At 43.4% G+C, this 18,667-nt stretch overlaps 1 protein-coding gene across 1 annotated transcript in view; it reads left to right on the forward strand.

The window, feature by feature from the left end:
• Window positions 1-18,667, forward strand: part of LTBP2 (latent transforming growth factor beta binding protein 2) — a 124,346-nt gene that overhangs the window by 8,850 nt on the left and 96,829 nt on the right. Inside the window, exon 3 of the mRNA XM_033142668.1 lies at window positions 16,208-16,451. Within this exon, the coding sequence (XP_032998559.1) occupies window positions 16,208-16,451 (244 nt within the window). The remainder of the gene's footprint in view (window positions 1-16,207; window positions 16,452-18,667) is intronic.

Here is an 18,667-nt window from a genome sequence, read left to right on the forward strand (position 1 = left end):
AGGATGGATTTGTAGGATGAGAAGGGTGTGTCACCACATAAGGTGTCATGGGAGGGATTCCTACCTAGACCTACCTCAGTTATTGATAGTGATTTAAGAGGGTAGCCATTTCTGCTCCAACCTGTATTTGTCATAATCAGCGATGCAATTCCATTTCTGCCAAATGCTATGTTACTTGTCTTGCTGTCCTCTATTTAACACAAGTTTTGAAACTATATAACTTACATAGCTTACATTCATTTCAATGTAATGGAAATGCCAAAACAATGTAAAAAGAAATCTTTAATTGCGTATTGATTGCGATCTTAAAGAACAACAAAAAAATGAATGAATACCAATAATATTGGGTTGATTGGTTTCTTTTCCTGGCTACAGACAAACATACAGAAGTAGTCAAAAGTAGCTGAATGGGGGAATCATGGGGATAGTGCAGATGGTGCAGTCCACATAGAGCAGGGGTAGGCAGCCTAAGGCCCGTGGGCCAGATGCGGCCCAATTGCCTTCCTGGATGGTTCGGGAATCAGCGTGTTTTTACATGAGTAGAATGTGTGCTTTTATTTAAAATGAATCTCTGGGTTATTTATGGGGCATAGGAATTTGTTCATCCCCCCCCCCCAAAATGTAGTCTGGCCCACCACATGGTCTGAGAGACGGCGGACAGCTGAAAAAGGTTGCTGACGCCTGACATAGAGGGAGAGAGATACATAAACCCACACATAGGGCAGTACCTTTTCTGTATGTGGGTACTTGCTCCTGTGTTTCTGGTTTTGAACCACAATAATAGGAACTGGAAGCCATAAGGGAGTGAAGAAAGCCTCACAGTCAAGTTTCTGGATGAGGTTACACGATTACAAGGACAACCTTTGCATGAAGTGATGGTTCTGATTGGTTCCAGAACAAGAGCAAGTTTAACCACTTGCTCATTAAAATTGGTTAAAAGGCTGCACTGGGAGAGACAGGGATGTGATAATCTGTCTTTCATGGGGCATGACTGCACTCAAGGGAGATATTAGGGAGAGATCATAGGTCTTTGTTTGGTTGCCAATCAGTTACTTTCCTGAGAGCTGGTCTATTAAAGAGGTCCGAGCAGAAGGGTTTAATCTGAAACTGGGTGATTCTGAAAAGCTCTGCCTCCACTTTATAGCTTCCCTGAAACTATCCTAGTGGGAATCCCCACCCCCCCACCCCACCAGCTTAGGCTATTGCTTCAGCAATTCCTCTCTAATTTTAAACATGAGATCTTGTAAGCTGGGGCCTTCCACCAGGGCTGTTTTACTTTCAGTATGTTCATAGGTACAGGGACAGAGTGGAGTGATTTACAAGGAAAAAGGCTCATGGGGATGCGATGATGACATCATTAACCATATGAGCTGGAAACTTGGGGATGCAGTTCATTACATTGTAAATCAGGGCAGCCCATTGGTTACTGGTCCATTATGCTTACCTTTGTATAAAGGTGTGCTTTTAAACTTCCAAACATGGCAATCCCCTAAAACCCCATATTTAGCACTCGCTGCTCCTGATATCACAGTTCTCCACACAACAATCTGCCTGAACAATTTCAACATGCTGCCCAGAACAAAACTTGAGAGTTTTGTTTGAAATAGGGAGGGATCAATCTATTTCTAATCTGTCTCGTTTGGAGGTTCTAGCAGGGGAGCGCAGCTATCGTATACCCTTGACCGAAGAACGGTACACTCCTTCTATCTGGGATGGTCGTCCTCTTCCACCGAGCGCGCAGCTTCGGGAGGGACGCACATGGAGCGGTGAGGGAGGAAGGGGACACCCACCTAGCCAGCCAGATCAGCCGAATCAACCCTGGTGATCAATGGGGTGACAGATGTCGCAGCCAGATCGCCCTCACATCCACGTCCCCAAATGCGTATCCAACGCATGGATCAGACTCGAAACGGGAATGATGAGTGTGGAGGCTTCAATACGCCTAACATCAATTTATAAATGGCTGGCTCTAAATCTGAAACCCCAAGGGATTGCACCACTGATCCTTTGCGATCAGTTTCAGTCCGGGTGGCAGTTAGCGGTCCTGAATTCTCTCCAGAATATGGGCCTTTTCCCCCAAGCCCTCTTAAAGATGGATCCAAGGCAAGCTAAAGTAACAGTCAGACAACGACTCAGTGACATTGAAAGACAACAGGACTGTTCAAGATGCCCTGAATACAGAACCGGAGAAATCGAGAGATACATAGCTGCCCCGGCACCTTACCTCTCCTTTCTCCTGTCAAAAAACTCAAGAAGGGCGTTTACTCTTGCCAGAAGCGCGGCATTGCCCACGCCAGTGCTGGAGGGGCTCTATAAAAAAATCCCATACGCCCAAAGACTCTGCGTATGCCCACTAGGGGAAATAGGAAGCCCTGAACACTCGTTCTTCAGATGCCCTCTATATGAAGAAGCTCGAAGGGAGATCATGGACCCCATACTGGTGAGGTTTGCAAGCCTCCCAGAAAAGCAGTTATACAACCTGCTCTTGTTAGGTAAAGACCCGATGATTACCAGGGCGGTTGCCAGATTTTGTGTCCAAATTTGCAGATATAGACCTTCTTCTCAGCCCATCTAAGTTTCTCCTCAATGGAATCTCGAGCGAGCCGGGCTCAGCCTTCTGCAGCCACTATTTTAAATCCTTAACATTGTAATGCAATTAATAATTTTCTTTTAAATCTTGTTCAAAGAGTTTTATATATGCAACATCCCCGGAAAATGTTTTGTCAAAGGGATCCGTTGTATTTATTTTAATTTTTACTTTACCTCCTTTTTAAGAGCTGGTCTTTGACCGTAATAAAGAATAATGAGTACGTCTAATCTGTCTCTGTTCTGTCCTACTTCCGCATTAATCTATGAAGTGTTTTTTAAAAAAATATCCATACTGTATTTAAATTCGTGAGTTTTATGATTAGTATTTACTGCATTTACGAATCGCTTCCCACGAGGCATCCTGAACCAATTGACAATATAATAAGAACATATAGGAAAATAGTTAAAACAGCTGCACATATAAAAATAATTATATATGTTAAAGTAACAACAGAACTTCTCAGTGTATGCATGTCTAAGCATATTTTTATTTCAATGTATCCATGTCTAAGCATATTTTATCCTAAGATATTCATTTTAATGCATGTTTCTACAATTTTTGAGCTGCGGACATTATCACAAAGCATTTGGAGAAATGCAAAATCCAGATTTAAATTTCATTCAAATCCATGCATTAATCTGGGAGGTGTGAATTAAGTTGGTTCACTTTTAAAATGCAGACCAAATGGAGTTCTTCCCCATGCCAATTTGAAATCATCATTTCATTCTTTCACGTTACAACACTTTCTGTGCCCAGCTTACTATGGAGGTCTGGGCTCTAAGACTGACTATTCACCACTGAATGCCCAGGAATGCCTTTTTTCATGTTACATTTTTCATATGACATTTTCACTGTTGGGGAAAATAATCATAGACCAGGACAAAACTACTCTTCTGTTTAATTCTGTAATTTGGTGGTGAGGAAATTGTGTTCCACGAGATGTTTTGGGACTCCAACTCCCATCAGCTCCAGCCAGCATGGCTAATTGTCAGAAATATGGGAATTGTGCCTCCAGATATCTGAAGAACCACAAGTTTCCCATCGCTGCTGTAAACCAATCTTCTTTCATTAGAAATAATGAAGACTCATGAGAAATAATAAAGGCAATAGTGAAAAAGAAATTAATGTCTCCTTGAGAAACATGTCATGGCTCTGGGCTAGCTTTGTGGTATCTAAACAAAATGAAAAATAAAGTTTGTTATTGGTATGAGCTTTCGTGTGCTTTGCTAAACTTGGAGTGGGCATTCCTTATATTCTGTGAAGGGTGGTGCTCTTTGGCTGAGATATAGGTTGCATGTCGAGACCCCAAAGCCGCCCTCCCGGGAATGAAATAAAAACACCAGGACACAGAATATAAGGTTAATGTTATTGGGCAAAATTCGGCCACAACTTTATTGGTTACAGCATGTGAGCGGTATTGGCTTAGGCATTGAGTGGACCTGACTATATCTGACTCCTGCCCGCAGAGCAGGAAGTCCAGTAAGGGTAAACCACTGATAAGGGGAGCCCCGTCGATTCAGACCAACTCGAGTTCCCCTTGGGTTCCAATGGGGTCGTGGCATGGCCCTAGCCCCGCCCCGGGCTTCGGACAAGATCCCACACCCCCGGATTCCTTTAATGGACTACCCTTAAGCTTGGAGGGGCAGGCGATGGCCAGGCCTCCCCTCCCCCAACATTAGGTCACTCAATGCCTAACCGCCACCTTACAAAGTTGTGACGATTGCTAAGTGGTAGGCGAAAACCAAATGGCCCAGCCAATCTGCCAAGTGGAAAAATTCCTACCAGGCCCCCGACAAGGGCAGGCGACCAACCGAAGTCCAAAGCTTTGGACTTCGGTTGGTCGCCTGCCCTTGTCGGGGGCCTGGTGAAACCTGCCTACATAGGGTGAAACCTGCCTACAGGGAAGGGAGGGAGGGTGGGAGATCCGAGGAAGCGAGCCGAAAGGAAGTCTCTCGGCTCGCGCCTCTCCTTTTGAAAGGGAGCCCCCGGCCATGCCCCCAGCCAGCTGATTGGCCGGTTGCCTGCTGACGCGGCCGGGGCCTCCTCCGAGCTGCGAGGGACAAAGTCCCCTGCCCACAGGAAGTGGGGAGAGCAGCTCTGCGGTCCACCGCAACTCCTCCCCACGAGGAAGTGGAGTGGATAAAGCATTTGCAAAATGGAAGTAGCATTAGCTGGGTTCAAAGCTCCAGGACATTGCATTAGGTCCAGGTTACTCTGAGTATTCAAAATGCTAGTTTGTGTGGCTTTGTCTTGTACCAGAATCATTTCACCAAACACAAATGAAGAAAAATTAAGAGTGTGTGCTTGCAATTTTAGCAGTCAGAAAGCATCAAAACACAGCTGTATCAGATCAAAGGCCTATTTTAGCATCCAGCTTCCCATGGTGGTCAGTCTATGGGAAGCCCAGAAGCAGGACAGGAACACAATAGCACTTCCCTGATCATGATTCCCAGCAACGAGTCTTCAGAGGCATAGTGGCTCTGAACCTTGAGGGTAGCATATAGTCAACTGGAATAGCTGCCATTGATAGCCTAATCCTTTGTGAATTTACAGGTAGGTAGCTGTGTTGGTCTGCCATAGTCAAAACAAAATAAAAAATAAAAAATTTCTTCCAGTAGCACCTTAGAGACCAACTAAGTTTGTTCTTGGTATGAGCTTGGTATGAGCATGCACACGAAAGCTCATACCAAGAACAAACTTAGTTGGTCTCTAAGGTGCTACTGGAAGAAATTTTTTATTTTCCTTTGTGAATTTGTCCATCTAAGTAGTACACGGGGCTGAAGTTGCATGAACAAGTTTTTCTTAATGCAGAAGAAAGTGGATCAGCAGTACAGACAGCGATGTTAAGAGCAAGGGCAGAAGCAGTAAAAGGGCACTCTTTATTTTCTGCAGAGCAAGGGGAAAGTGTGACTAAGCTGAATTGAATAATGATGGCTATGATTTGTGGCATGGACTGTGAACAAACCAGTAGCTAATGGCAGCAAAGTAGATGATGATCAGTCACAAAAATAATGGCCTGTATTCAGATGTAGAGTCGTTTTCAAGTCCATCCCCTTCCTTTGATTTAAAGTAAAGAAACAGGTGCTTACAGGCTTTAAAAAAATTGGCGCTAAGCACGTATAGCAAGGGTGTGAAATCTGAAAGATCTGGCAGCTATTAGATGCCTGGCCGGTGGGGTTGGAGTTGTCTATCTGCCAATGTGCTGAATAGGACTTGTCGTTGCATAATGAAAATAGAACTTGTCATTGCATTACATCCCTTAGCATGCTGTCAGTTTGAACAACTTCCCTAATACACATCAACACGAGAAGACTCTTGGATGATAAAGATTTGGAGGGAGAGGCAAGTAAAAGTGAAAAGGTTGTACCAACAGAAAGAGATTAAATGGTACTTGTTTTATAGTTATTTCTTCTATAATAGCAGAACCCTTTATTAGCTGCAGCCAGATTACCAGTACTTACTCTTAAATTTTATTATTGACCACCTGTAAAATTGTGTTTTGGCTACCAGTGTTATTTGTGTTAAACATTTTAAAAAAACATATTAAAAAGATTCAGCTGAGTCCCAATATAACTTCAATAATACTTCTTTGAACCATTGCGTACTGAGTAGGTGTGATTGGGAGCCATGTTTAAAAAGTTAGCATAGCATTATTACATCATGCTATACAGGCGGAATTCATAACAATCACATTTAACTGAGAATGGCCAGATATAATGGCTAAAAGTGGAATAGCTAATCTGAGACTTTCCAGATGTTGAATTCCAACTCTAGCATGGCAAGGGGTGGTGAGAATTACAATCCAACAAAATCTGGAGGGCCACAGGTCAGCCATCTCTGGGTTAAAATAGAAAGAAACTTGAGAAAGGAAGGCTCTTTGCTTCAGCTTTCTTTTCCTGAATGCTTTCCTAGAAAGGTTCGTTGTTGCCTAGATGATCCCATATTGTTTCTCGCAGAAAACTTAAGTGTTTAATTTGGATGTGTGTGAGATGGGTGGGTGGGTGAAACAAAAAGAGAAAGAGAAATTATCCTGGCTGCTATACTAAATGCATGGTGGTTGACTAAGTAAACCACAGCAGTGATGCACACATGCCATTGCCTTGTTTCTGCTAGAGCCTCTCACACATTGCAACCATGATGTTTACTAATTGGATTTTCTCTTGATGACTCTGCCATTGTGCTAATGACACAAGGATATTGAAAACATATTTCTGAAGCTTTGAATAAAATGAGCATTGAGAATGCATTGCGTTTGAATGAGAACCTGGCAGGACAGATGCAATAATATGAACTGAATTACCACCCTCATATTCTTGCTGTACTTAACGCTGTCATCATCCATCCTTTGATATTCCTGCTGTAGTCCTCCTGCCTTGTGCCTTTACTGCTGTTGCCCAGATTTTAAGAAGCATAAATGGGTAGCTGCCATCATGTGGTGACCTTTCTCATTATATATTATCACTATGGCTGCATTCTGTTTGCATGAAATTTAGACTTGTTTCCATTGAGCTCATTTGCATTCCTTGAAGTCAGACACTGCCACGCTGTTACTTGTCCGTGCTAGGATGTCACACCAACTCCTTGCCTTGCTAGTTATCCTTTGTGTGTGAAATGGATGATAAGACAGAAGGGGAACAAGACTCGAAGAAGGTGTTACAGATTCCCAAATCTCTGCTGCCAGGACTTCAGTATAGTGAGCTAGGGATGAAGTCTGCCTTCTCCCAAAAGCCTGCAAGTGCTGAAACGATAATTTACCAAGTGGTTCCCACGGATCTGCATATGTCCTGTGTTTCTAAGCAATTAATTCAGGTACACTCTGATCATGTGCTGGACTGCTCATTAACAGCGTGTTGGACAATTTGTTTTGACAGAATGCAAAAGAGTGGATTGAGGTTGCTCAAGCTCAGCCAAGAAAATTAAACCCTTTTCAGATCTCTCTCCCTGCCCCCAAAGATATCAGTACTTATCTCCTAGCTTCTTCTGTTTTGTGGTTTGATTCCGCTTTCACGTGTTGCATGTCAATATCCTGACCCCTCCCGTGGTGAAATGAATACACAGCACTCAATAAGTAAGGTTAATGGGCATGAAAAGGCCACAACTTTATTGGTCTGAAATAATAAGGGGCAAATACTGCTAAGGCAACCAAGTTGTGGGATCTGGCCACGAGGAAACACATTACAGTGTACAGCATGCATTTTGTGTGCACAAGGTCCCAAATTCAACACCCTCCCCACTGTAACTCTAACTAAAAGGTAGCAGACTAGAAAAAAAATGGTTTTGGACTGAAATTTTGGAGAGATACTGCAAGTCAGAGTAGATGGCAGCAGATCAGACATATGAAAAATCTGACTTGGTATATGACAGCTTTGTATATTACACAATGAGAAATTCATAGAGAATTTCCAGGCAGAAGACAATGCTGTGGAACTGTTACAAATATGACTAATTGGCTGACTCCAAGGGCTACAGTGTTACATGAGCACATGCTGTCCATCAGAATGTTGAGTCATGAACCTTCGCCACATGGTCACACACCACACATAACTGGAAGGATCTGAATGCTCATGTGCACACACTGAGTGCGGTGAGGGAGATCAGAACACTGTCCCACTCTGGGTGGGTCCACAAATGCACCCACAGAAGGAAGGATTATTCCCTGTGAAATGAGCTTGCTTTCCAGAACTGCAGAGTATTCAGTACTAGCATTCTAGTGTATTGTGGAAGTTGGTAGTTTTTGCCATAACCAGTGGACCAGGAATAATTAATAAACTACGTTGTTGTTTGTTGTTGTTGTCATCAGCCTTCTGTAGGAATACATTCAAAGTGGCATATAAAAGTGAACATAATATGGAAATACTAACTCTAAAGTGGTACAATTAAAACAGTTAGAAATGAAATGCTAAAAGCAATGAGCCAGATTCTAATCAGACCTGCTAGCAGAAGCTTGTGCAAACTTCTCCCCTTTCCTCCCCCTGCAAACCTCCACATTCCAGAACAGTACACAGGGAGAGGAGAGGAGAAATCCTTGTACCGGTACTTACTGATGGAGCACTCTCCTTAGTGCTACAGTATGTTGAATTTCACCCAGTATATCATGGGTGGGATTCAACTAAGTTTGTGTTTGTGCAGAATGAGGTCCAGTCATAAAACAGGACTTCCCTTTCCTCTTTACTCCCTGTGTACTCCCTGCAGTCCCAAAATGTGGTTGGGGGGGGGACCAGAGCCATAGCTACAGGGGTGCCAGAGGGGCATCATTGAGCCTCCCAGCATGTGTGTGTGTGTGTATGCAAATACACATGAGGGGTGCCAAACTGGGTCCTTTACCTGGGTGAAATAAAGCCTAGTTTTGCCCCGACAGTAACTCCCATAATAGGTTTGGGTGGGTGTGTGCAAGGGGAGGACAGGGAGGAAAAGTCCTGTTATGCAAGCATTTCCCATGTGGATGCCCCAGATAACACTATGTTGAATTCCACCCTCTGTTTTCAGGGACATGCGGCCTGAAAATGTTATAACAGTATCCTATAAGTAGGCTAAAAGTGCGAAGTGGCACAAGCATTTGAACTGCTTAGATTTGTCTGAAAAAAATGGAGCTCCTGGATCTGACAGTTCAAAACCATGTCCAGGACTGTATTCAGCGCCTACTTACACAGCTGGGAGTCTCCTACCACTTAAATCTCTTCCCATTCTTCTTAGGGTAGTGTCATACTTTCTCCGCCTGCCTTTTTATAACCTTATCTTTTCGGCTGTGTCACATCCGAGCTCTTAGTTTTCAAAGCTGCTGGCTGATTAAAGCCTTCCACTCACTCAAGTGCTCCTGCTGTTAGTCTGAACGTGCCAAGGCTTGTGCTGGAGTGGAGATGGAGGCTGCGTCTGCTTTGTCGAAATCCATTTGCACGATGTGGAAGTGCAGGATTCATCAGCATGCCCAGGGAGAGAGAGAGAGAGAGAGAGAGAGAGAGAGAGAGAGAGAGAGAGAGCATGCCCTACCAGGCAGCAACATTGCTCTGAAAGTGGGAGGGTCAGAGGCAAGTTAAAGTTAGCACAGGGAGGTGGTGAAACTGCAGGGAGTGGAGGAAACTTTACTGTTTGGTTATTCTTATGTACCAGTTTTGGCTTAAGGTTCTCCATAAGGATAGTGACTAATAGGGGAAATTGCAAATATGCAAGTAGCAAAGAGTCCAATTGCCTCTCTGTCCCCAGCAGCCCTTTGGCAAAACTTTGTGTAAAGCCAAAGGTTTGCCAAAGCCTTGGGAAACCAGCATAGAACCATAGAACTGTAGAGTTGGAAAAAACTCTAAGGGTCTTCTAGTCCAACTCTCCTGCAATGCAGGAATTTCAGGTAAAGCATCCCTGATGGATGGCCATCAAACCTCTGTTTTAAAACCTCCAAGGAAGAAGAGTCCACAACCTCCCAAGAGAGTCCATTCCACTGTTAAACAGCTCTTACTGCCAGAAAGTTCTTACTGATGTTTAGTCAAAATCTCCTTTCTTGCAACTTGAACCCTCCAGAGTAGGAGAAAACAAGCTTGCTCCATCTTCCCTGTGACAGCCCTTTAGATATTTGAAGGTGGCTATCATATCTCCTCTCAGTCTCCTCTTTACCAGGCTAAACATACACAATTCCTTCAACCATTCCTCCTAAGGCTTCGTTTCCAGACCTTTGATCATCTTGGTCACCCTCCTCTACACACATTCTAGCTTGTCAACATTCTTCTTAAATTGCGGTGCCCAGAATTGGACACAATATTCCAGGTGTGGTCTGACCAAGGCAGAATAGAGCGGTACTATGACTTTTCTTGATCTGGACACTATACTTCCTTTGGCCTAAGTGTAGAACCTTATGTTTGTCCCTATAGAAATTCAGTTTTCCAACCTGTTAAGATAATCTTGAATGCTGAGCATCCATGCTCAGGGCTGAGTCCAGGAGCATTCCCAAACTGTGAACATGTGTCTTCAGGGGGAGTGTTACCCTATCCAACACAGGCTGGATCCTTATTCCTTGCCCTGCCTTCTGACTGACCAAGAGCCAAAAACTAGGCAGGATGTCTTACAGTGTGAATGTGACCTTTGAGCTCATTCAGACTTCTTTTGTGCCATGCTTCTAGGCAGAGGACAAAGCTTTAAACCTCTGTGACCGATCGTTGTTGTTTTTTGTCCCGACGCTTTACTGCTGAATTAGAGCAAATAGCAACCGGGTTTTCTGCAGATTGCCATTTGCTTTGATTCAGTGGTAAAATGTGGAGAAAGTGTTGGGACAAAAAACAACCCTTGGGCATGGAGCTTTAAAGTGCAGACCTGTGTCTGGAAAGCTCAGCACAAAAGCAAGTCTGGATGAGCCCTTTGTTGCATGCAGTTAGTTGCACATTTGGAGCTTTCCAAGGTGCTGTAGCCAACCACTGAACTGTCTTGTTGTAGGTTCTTGCTATAGGGAAGTCTGAACATGGTGGTGCCGAGTTGTCTGGACTGAGTGTGAGGAACAGGGGCAAGAAGAAGAGCAAGAAGCGGTGGTTTGGTTCTGACGGAGATGCTAAAACAGGGATAGCCAATGTGCCCTCTAGATGAAGTTGAGGCTACAACTCCCATCAATCCCAGCCAGCATCGGCAACAGTCAAGGATTATTGTTCTGATTTAGCAAGATCTAGAGGGCGCCACATTGGATACCCCCTGTCCTAAGAGGTATGGGATGGAAGGGAGATGGTTTTGTGGACAGAGGGCTGGATTTTTGTGAATCTAGCGCTGCCTACTTATTCTGTATGTTTGTAAATAAAGAAGTTATTATGAAAACACCTTGAGTCTTCAGCATGCTGTTGTTCCAAGTGTCAAAGACTGCTCAGAAAGCCCCACTGTTCAAGGGAAGGAAAATGAAAATGTTAAAACAGTATATTCCTCAGCTAGATGTATATTTAAAAATCACTGGGCATCTAATACATTATTAGAACCAACTTTGGTATTTAATGCCAGCCAGTGATAGAAAGCGGAACTCAGGAGTAAGACATAGATTGCAATCCTAATACTACTTATCTGGGAGTAAGCGCCAATGAATTAAATAGGACTTACTCATGAGTAAACATGGCTAGAATTGCACTGTACAAACTTTGAACCATAGTTCCTCATAGTTGGGACTCCTATAAGGTGTGATATTTTCTCTGCAAGCTAACTAGAAATGAGAAAGTGTATCAGAATCACTACACAGTGTTTTTTCCTCACCAGGTGGTGATCATCAGGTGTTCAGTTAAGAAGGACAATTGCCCTTGAATAATAATAATAATAATACCCCAGCCACTCTGGATGGCTTCCAGCAAAAGTACAGAGGGAAAGGAAGAAGAAGAAACCATCAAACATTAAAAGTTTTCCAAAACAGGGCTGCCTTCAGATGTCTTAACTCTTTGACACCTGCTGGGAGGGTATTCTATAGGGTGGGTGTGACTACCGAAAAGGCCCTCTGCCTGGTTCACTGTAATTTCACTTCTCGCAGTGAGGGAACCAAGGAAACAGCTTTCACCTCTGGCCCTAGAGATCATTGACCAGCACAACAAAGGCCATTTTACTCCCATAATGGGGCCTGAATCCCAACTGGAAGGGGTCCAAATAGTTTGCATCATCCAGACATGCCTGGAGTTGTTCAGCAACCACCCACTCAATCACCTTGCTTGAGAATGGAAGGTTTGAGACTGGGTGATAACTGGCCTAGGATGTTCCAGAACATGAGATTGTTCCTCAGCAGTACTTTTATCTTTGGTTATTTTGAGGCATGAAAAATAGCCACAACTATTGCACACTCTCAAATGGTCAGAAGGTTTAGGGGCAGTGCTACCAGGTTCAGTTTTCTTTGGATGAGAGCACTGAACTTAAAGTATCTCAATATATAATTGTTTTATTTACATATGGTACTCCCCTCCATGCCCAGCACTTTCCCCAAATCTGTTGCAGAGGGTTGGGGGAAAGCCCTAAAACAAATTTAGGGGTGCACAGGAGGAGGAGAGAGGGGAAAGTTTGGTAGTGCAAACAGAAATCCTTTCACTGGTGGGACTACTTACTCAGCACTATGTTGAATGCAATTCTAAGTATATTGATGGCAGTACGCTGGAAAATGGGTACCAGGAACTTCCAATATGTTCAATAGCAATCAGGCTGTCTCAGCATGTTTACTGTAGGCCAGGTTCTACAGTTGTTAATGCGATTACTCCTGAGAAGCTGACTAACTCTGTGCTCTGGAATACAGGGCCAAGGATTGACTCACTGTCTCAGAAGCTGAACAGTAGAGAGCATGCTGAGCTGCCAGACAGTGTCTGAAAACATCCCGCCAGGCCAGGAATGGCAGCATCTTTCTCTCATTAAAGGTTTTTCTGGGAACGAAAGAAATGCTTTTTTCAGACCTGGGCTCTTGGCCATCGGGACTCCTGGTGACTTTTCAAGTGGTAGGCTGTTGTTTGTGTGGATTAATTAAAAGGGTCATGTCAAAAGACCCTTTAAAAAACAACAACCCTTTCCTGACAGGGGATGGTAAATTTCAGCTGGGCCTTAAGGTCAAGATATTCTCTCTTTCTTTCAAGCAAGAGGCTAATAATTTATGAGTGTAAATACTCTTTGGTTCCCCTAGCAGCACACCCCTCCCACTTTTCTTTTTAGGCCTTTTAGGTTGCAGGCAGCACTGTGACTGGAATCATTGCAGCTACACAAGGGAGAAGGATGTCTAAATCTTATTCCTTTCAATATGAGCTGAATATCCAACCACTTCAAATGGCTTTGTGAATCCCAGTCACAGAATGCTCATTTTAGTTTAGCTAAAGTAACAATGTTGCTTGGATATGGGGACAACTTGAGAGTCTTTGAATTTGAGCTCAGGTTTTGAAGGACTCGGCATTAAGACAGGGGAAAGAGTTTAGCTCCAAAACTGAATTTGTGCCTCAAAAACTGCATTCCATGTTCTAATTTAATTTCTGTGTTGTGCTCTACATTTCTTTCTCTCACACACTGCCGGGGTTTTCCAGTGCTGGCTGGATCTCTCATTTCTGTTCTCATACCACATCATAAGTAGAATTCTTTAGTCTTTTTATGAATTATTTGTAATGTGGGAACTGAAGTACAATGACCAATAACTATTAGCTTGTTTCCTGAGGGTCAATATGCATATAGCAACATTTGAGTGTTAGTCAAAGCTATGGGCTCTAGCTTTAAAAGATACATGGTATGTGCCCTAACTTCTGCTAAGCTCATTCCATGACACTAACACACACTAAATACACCAAAGTATATTTCAGGTAGATATTTATTTTATTAAAAAGAATATTTTGTTGATTTTTTGAGATGCATTCCTATCTAGAAAATGACATGAGCCAACAGTAACAAAGAAGCTAAAACCAACAAACAATAAACGGAAAAGTTCCTGCTTCACATAATAAAAGTTACCTCAGGATATGGCTGGATGCTCCTATCACAACCACCAATTTTAGGATGTCCTTCCAGGATGTCTACTGGTTTGCTGGTGGCTGGAGGTTTTCTGTCCCCTATTTATGTATTGAAAAACCAGAATTGACCTCCACAGCCACTTACTGACACACTGTTAAAACCACATTCATGGAAGACTATCTTATTTGGCTATGAGTGATCACCAAAGAAGAATTGAAAAACCAAGAACCGTGTCTCCATAAAATCATTATGCTTGGAAGCTCCCCTTTTTTGTCTGCAGTGGTGTTTTAATTGTTCCCTCAACACTTTTTCATACCTTCTTTATCCACCTGTGGACAGGGAAACCTGATTGCAGCTTCCAGTTTCTGCATGTGTGTTTATTGTGGGATCCTCATGCATACAAATTAATCTCAGTGCCCACACAGTGTCATTGGCATCAAAAAGCCAGCCTGTATTTCTCCCAATTTAACCCAGTTTACCCTTTCTGTGGAAAATCTGATTGGTAAAAATCAAACAAACACAGGTGTTGCCTGTGTATACATGGTCAAATATCTTGTTTCTTCCCATATACTTTGGGGGTGGGGTTTCTAAGCTGTCCTATCCAATGAGGGGGGGGATTCTTGTGCTCCTTCCACCAGCTAATTTGGAAGTCACCACACTCAAATTCTTCAGCAATTATTGGAAGCCACAGTTCATTAACTTTGCACCCAAATCCACCCACGGTCTATGTATGCTACTAATTACAGTACATCAACTTCAGCAGTAAATTCTGTGGAGGAAAAGCAGTGCACCACTAATTATTACACACTGGGGGCCCTGTGCTTCTTAAACTATCAGGAGCCAATTTTGTTTTATAATCCAGTCAGGAAACAGCACAAATGTCAGCCTTTTTAAGAGGGGAGCTGAGCTAATTGTTCTCTGCTCAAAAGCAGCCTCGCAGGTGTCCTGGATCAGTGGTGGAGTTGTGTCAGGTGGACTTGTAGCTTGTTGGTCTGCAGCAGTGCCTTGGGGGTTGCAGAGTGTGCCTAGGAGCCACAGGATCCCCACCTGGGACACTGGTGTGGAACCTTTTGCCATCCAGGTGTTGTTAGACCTGGAGGGCCCTGCCCTAGGACCTGGTTATTGCTTAATCTCTGCCTTTGCAAATTTGCAAGTCTTGCGATCCACTGCTACTCCCTTGCTTGTCAACAGGGATATTCAGAGAGCCAGTGTGGTGTAGTGCTTAAGAGCGGTAGACTTGTAATCTGGGGAACCGGGTTCGCGTCTCCACTCCTCCACATGCAGCTGCTGGGTGACCTTGGGCTAGTCACACTTCTTTGAAGTCTCTCAGCCCCACTCACCTCACAGAGTGTTTGTTGTGGGGGAGGAAGGGAAAGGAGAATGTTACCCGCTTTGAGACTCCTTCGGCTAGTGATAAAGTGAGATATCAAATCCAAACTCCTCCTCCTCCTCTTCTTCTTCTGAATAAGGAAGTAGTTTTAACAACTTGTGGCACCTTTAAAGACGAACAAATTGATTGTGGACACAGTTAAGGTGCTGCAAAGTGTTGCCTATTCAGATGCTACATTTGAGGAAACAATTTAACCAAGAAGCAATATAACCTCTTACTTGAGAGTCACTAAATGTCAAGCAGAGCTTTGCTAGCATTATGAAGCATTTGGTGACTGTGTCTACAAATATATTATTTGAGCTACTCATTCCATTCTGGGACCACTCACCACATTTGGTTCAAACAATTTTCTTTACAGGGTTAAACTTAGAAAAAATAGCTTTGTGGATTTGCAGCACTAGTCAGTTGTTCACAGTACCAATTGGTTGATAACCGTGTTGTTATAAACCCGCCTTCATAATTCTGTCATCCCTGATGCAATTTTACTGATGTGATTATCCTTCAAAAGAATAATAATGCAACAAATGATATTTAAATGACAAACTCATATTGGGCAATTTGAAAAAAATAAATCAAAAGTTGGAGAGCCTACCTGAAAGTATGGGGAAAGGGATGAGATTGAACCAGCATTTGATTTGTTACCTTGTATATTTATATTGAAAAGGCAGGAACCAGCCAAGTTCACCCTGAAAGAGAAAGTCTGTTACCTATCTCCATGGGGTGCAGTGAGACAGGGTAAGAGGTTCTTCTGGGGAACACATAGTTTATTGCAAGCTAGGATTGCCTCCATCTGTTCATTCTCTTCTTTGTCGCCTCAGCTGTATGTGACCCTCCATGCCAGAACAAAGGATCCTGCAGCCGCCCCCAGCTTTGTATTTGCCGTTCAGGCTTCAGGGGCTCTCGATGTGAAGAGGTGGTTCCAGAACAAGAGTATCATCCTCCTGGCCCTGTGGCTGCCTTCCAGCCCCCAGGACGCTCCCCTCTCAAAAGAATGGGCAATGCAGAGAGAGAAAGCCCACTAAGAGGAAGACAGATACCTACCATGCAGAAGCTACCGGCTGGGTAAGTTTTATACACCAGAGCTACTGCTCCCCTTGTAAATTAAAGGTAAGAAGTGTGGAAGAGGCTAAAGATATGAGTCACTTTCAGATGACCTGTTTATTTCACATACATCCTGATTTGTTTGCACAAGGTTTGCAGGGAAGATGCGTTTAACCAAGCAGTGGTTATCCCATACTTTCCAGCGCATTTCTGTCCCTTTCCTTACCACTAAAAGTTTGATTTGGAGGAGTGAGAAGGAGAGCGGGCCTGTTGCACAAAAACGTCAAATCCACTTTAACTGTGCAACCTGACTTTGCCAGTATGCAATTGAATCCCACAAGCATAATGGTGACAGGCCATGGTTTGTTTTCATGGCCTTGGTTTATTCTATTTGAGAGCAGATGTGGAAGGGGCAGAAGAGGCAGTGAAGATGCACATAAACTCAAAAGGAATGTTGTGCTTAGAAGTTTCTCCATAGCAAATGCAGAGGCGGAGCTAGTTGCTCCTGCACCCGGAGCGGCATGTATGCTGTGCACCCAGGGACAGGGCGAGTGTCCCATGGGGGTGGAGCGAGCATCCCAGGGGGGTGGGGAGGCAATGTCACCCCTCCCAGGGATGACACCCAGGGTGGAACACCCCCCTGCACCCCCCTTCTCTGGCAGTGAGCAAATCTGGCTTAAATAATTTATATCCTAGGGTTGTTCCTGAATTTACGCAGATCTTTCCTTTCACCACTTTGCCCAGGATCACTTGGAAAAGAAAGGCAGCCTGAGCCCAGGTTCTTTTGTGCTAGGCCCTAGATCGCTGTCCCTTTCTCCTTTATTTATTTTTCTTAAAACACTGCTGTACATGCCCATTACGGTATTGGTGAGACCGCAATCACCAACCATCATAATTTGTTCAGATAACTAAATTTGTACATGTATATATAAATTATTGTTGTTCAGTCGTTCAGTCGTGTCCGACTCTTCGTGACCCCATGGACCAGAGCATGCCAGGCACGCCTATCCTTCACTGCCTCTCGCAGTTTGGCCAAACTCATGTTAGTAGCATATATAAATTAGCATTTATATATACAGTTTGTGGACCTGTGCCCTGAATCTTTTAAGTATCCAGCAACACCCTTTACAGGGTCATATAGTCAGGCACCTTAATACACATCACTGTCATATTCATGAATGACTCTTTGCTGTACTCTGCTAGGCCATGGGCCTTGCAATCATGCAGTTCTGCTGCATGTCCCATGGTTGCATAGTTGAACACATAAATCCAGCAGCTTAAGGCAGAAGCTGGTGACAGTAGCAAAAATACAGATGTTGTTGTTGTTGTTGGCTGTTATTCTGAAAAGAAGAAGCAGAAACAGGTTTGTGGCTCTTTTTGGAGAAAAGTATACAAATATGTTGAATGACTCCTCCTCAATGCCCAAAACCTTTGGCAGCTTTAGATGGTTTCCTTTTCCCTTCACAATTAATGGCTGCCATCCTTTCCAGTCCGATTGCTTAAATCCCATTACATAGAAGTCAGTGGCATTTAAAAAGCCTATGTGCAGGATTGCATCCTGAGTCTTTAATGACTGGTGGAATCTGAGCCACTGAGTAAAACCACTGTGAAACCATAGACTGTGGCCTTCCTGATATGGAACAAGGATGCTTTCAGGCTTTTCATACCCCACCCTTCAACAAATGGGATCCCATTTTCACACCAGCTCTTTCCCCATGTGATGAATTTGCCTCACAAATCTGGGATGGCAGGGCATAAAGGCACTCGGATAGCCTAATGTGACTGACATTAATTCTTAGGCAGCTAGGTGGAGAGAAAGAACATACATTCAAATACTGAATACTCTGTGCAGGCAGCCAGACACAGTGATTAGTAGTGAGCCTTGGGATTTGGGACTGCCCCAGCTGCTCTTCACTGCTTAAGACTTGCTGGCTCTGTCCCAAGGAAATACAACTCCACTAACAAGGGAATTTTTATTTTTAAATTTCAATATGAAAGGCTCAAAATATCCTATTACCCATGCACACCCCTGTCACCTTAAAGTTAGCATTTGACACTTTCCTTAATTTATTTTTTTCTCAATGCAGCTTTCATAAAAAATGGAAATTATATTTTTGGCCAATTTATGACTTAAAACTGCAATCAATTCCTCACAGCATTATACTTTTCATTTCATTTTTTTTAAAAAGATTTTTTATTATTTTACAATAAAACAAAGAAAGAAGAAAAACATTGCA

This window comes from Lacerta agilis, chromosome 1 (assembly GCF_009819535.1).
Source record: "Lacerta agilis isolate rLacAgi1 chromosome 1, rLacAgi1.pri, whole genome shotgun sequence".
Taxonomy (NCBI): domain Eukaryota; kingdom Metazoa; phylum Chordata; class Lepidosauria; order Squamata; family Lacertidae; genus Lacerta; species Lacerta agilis.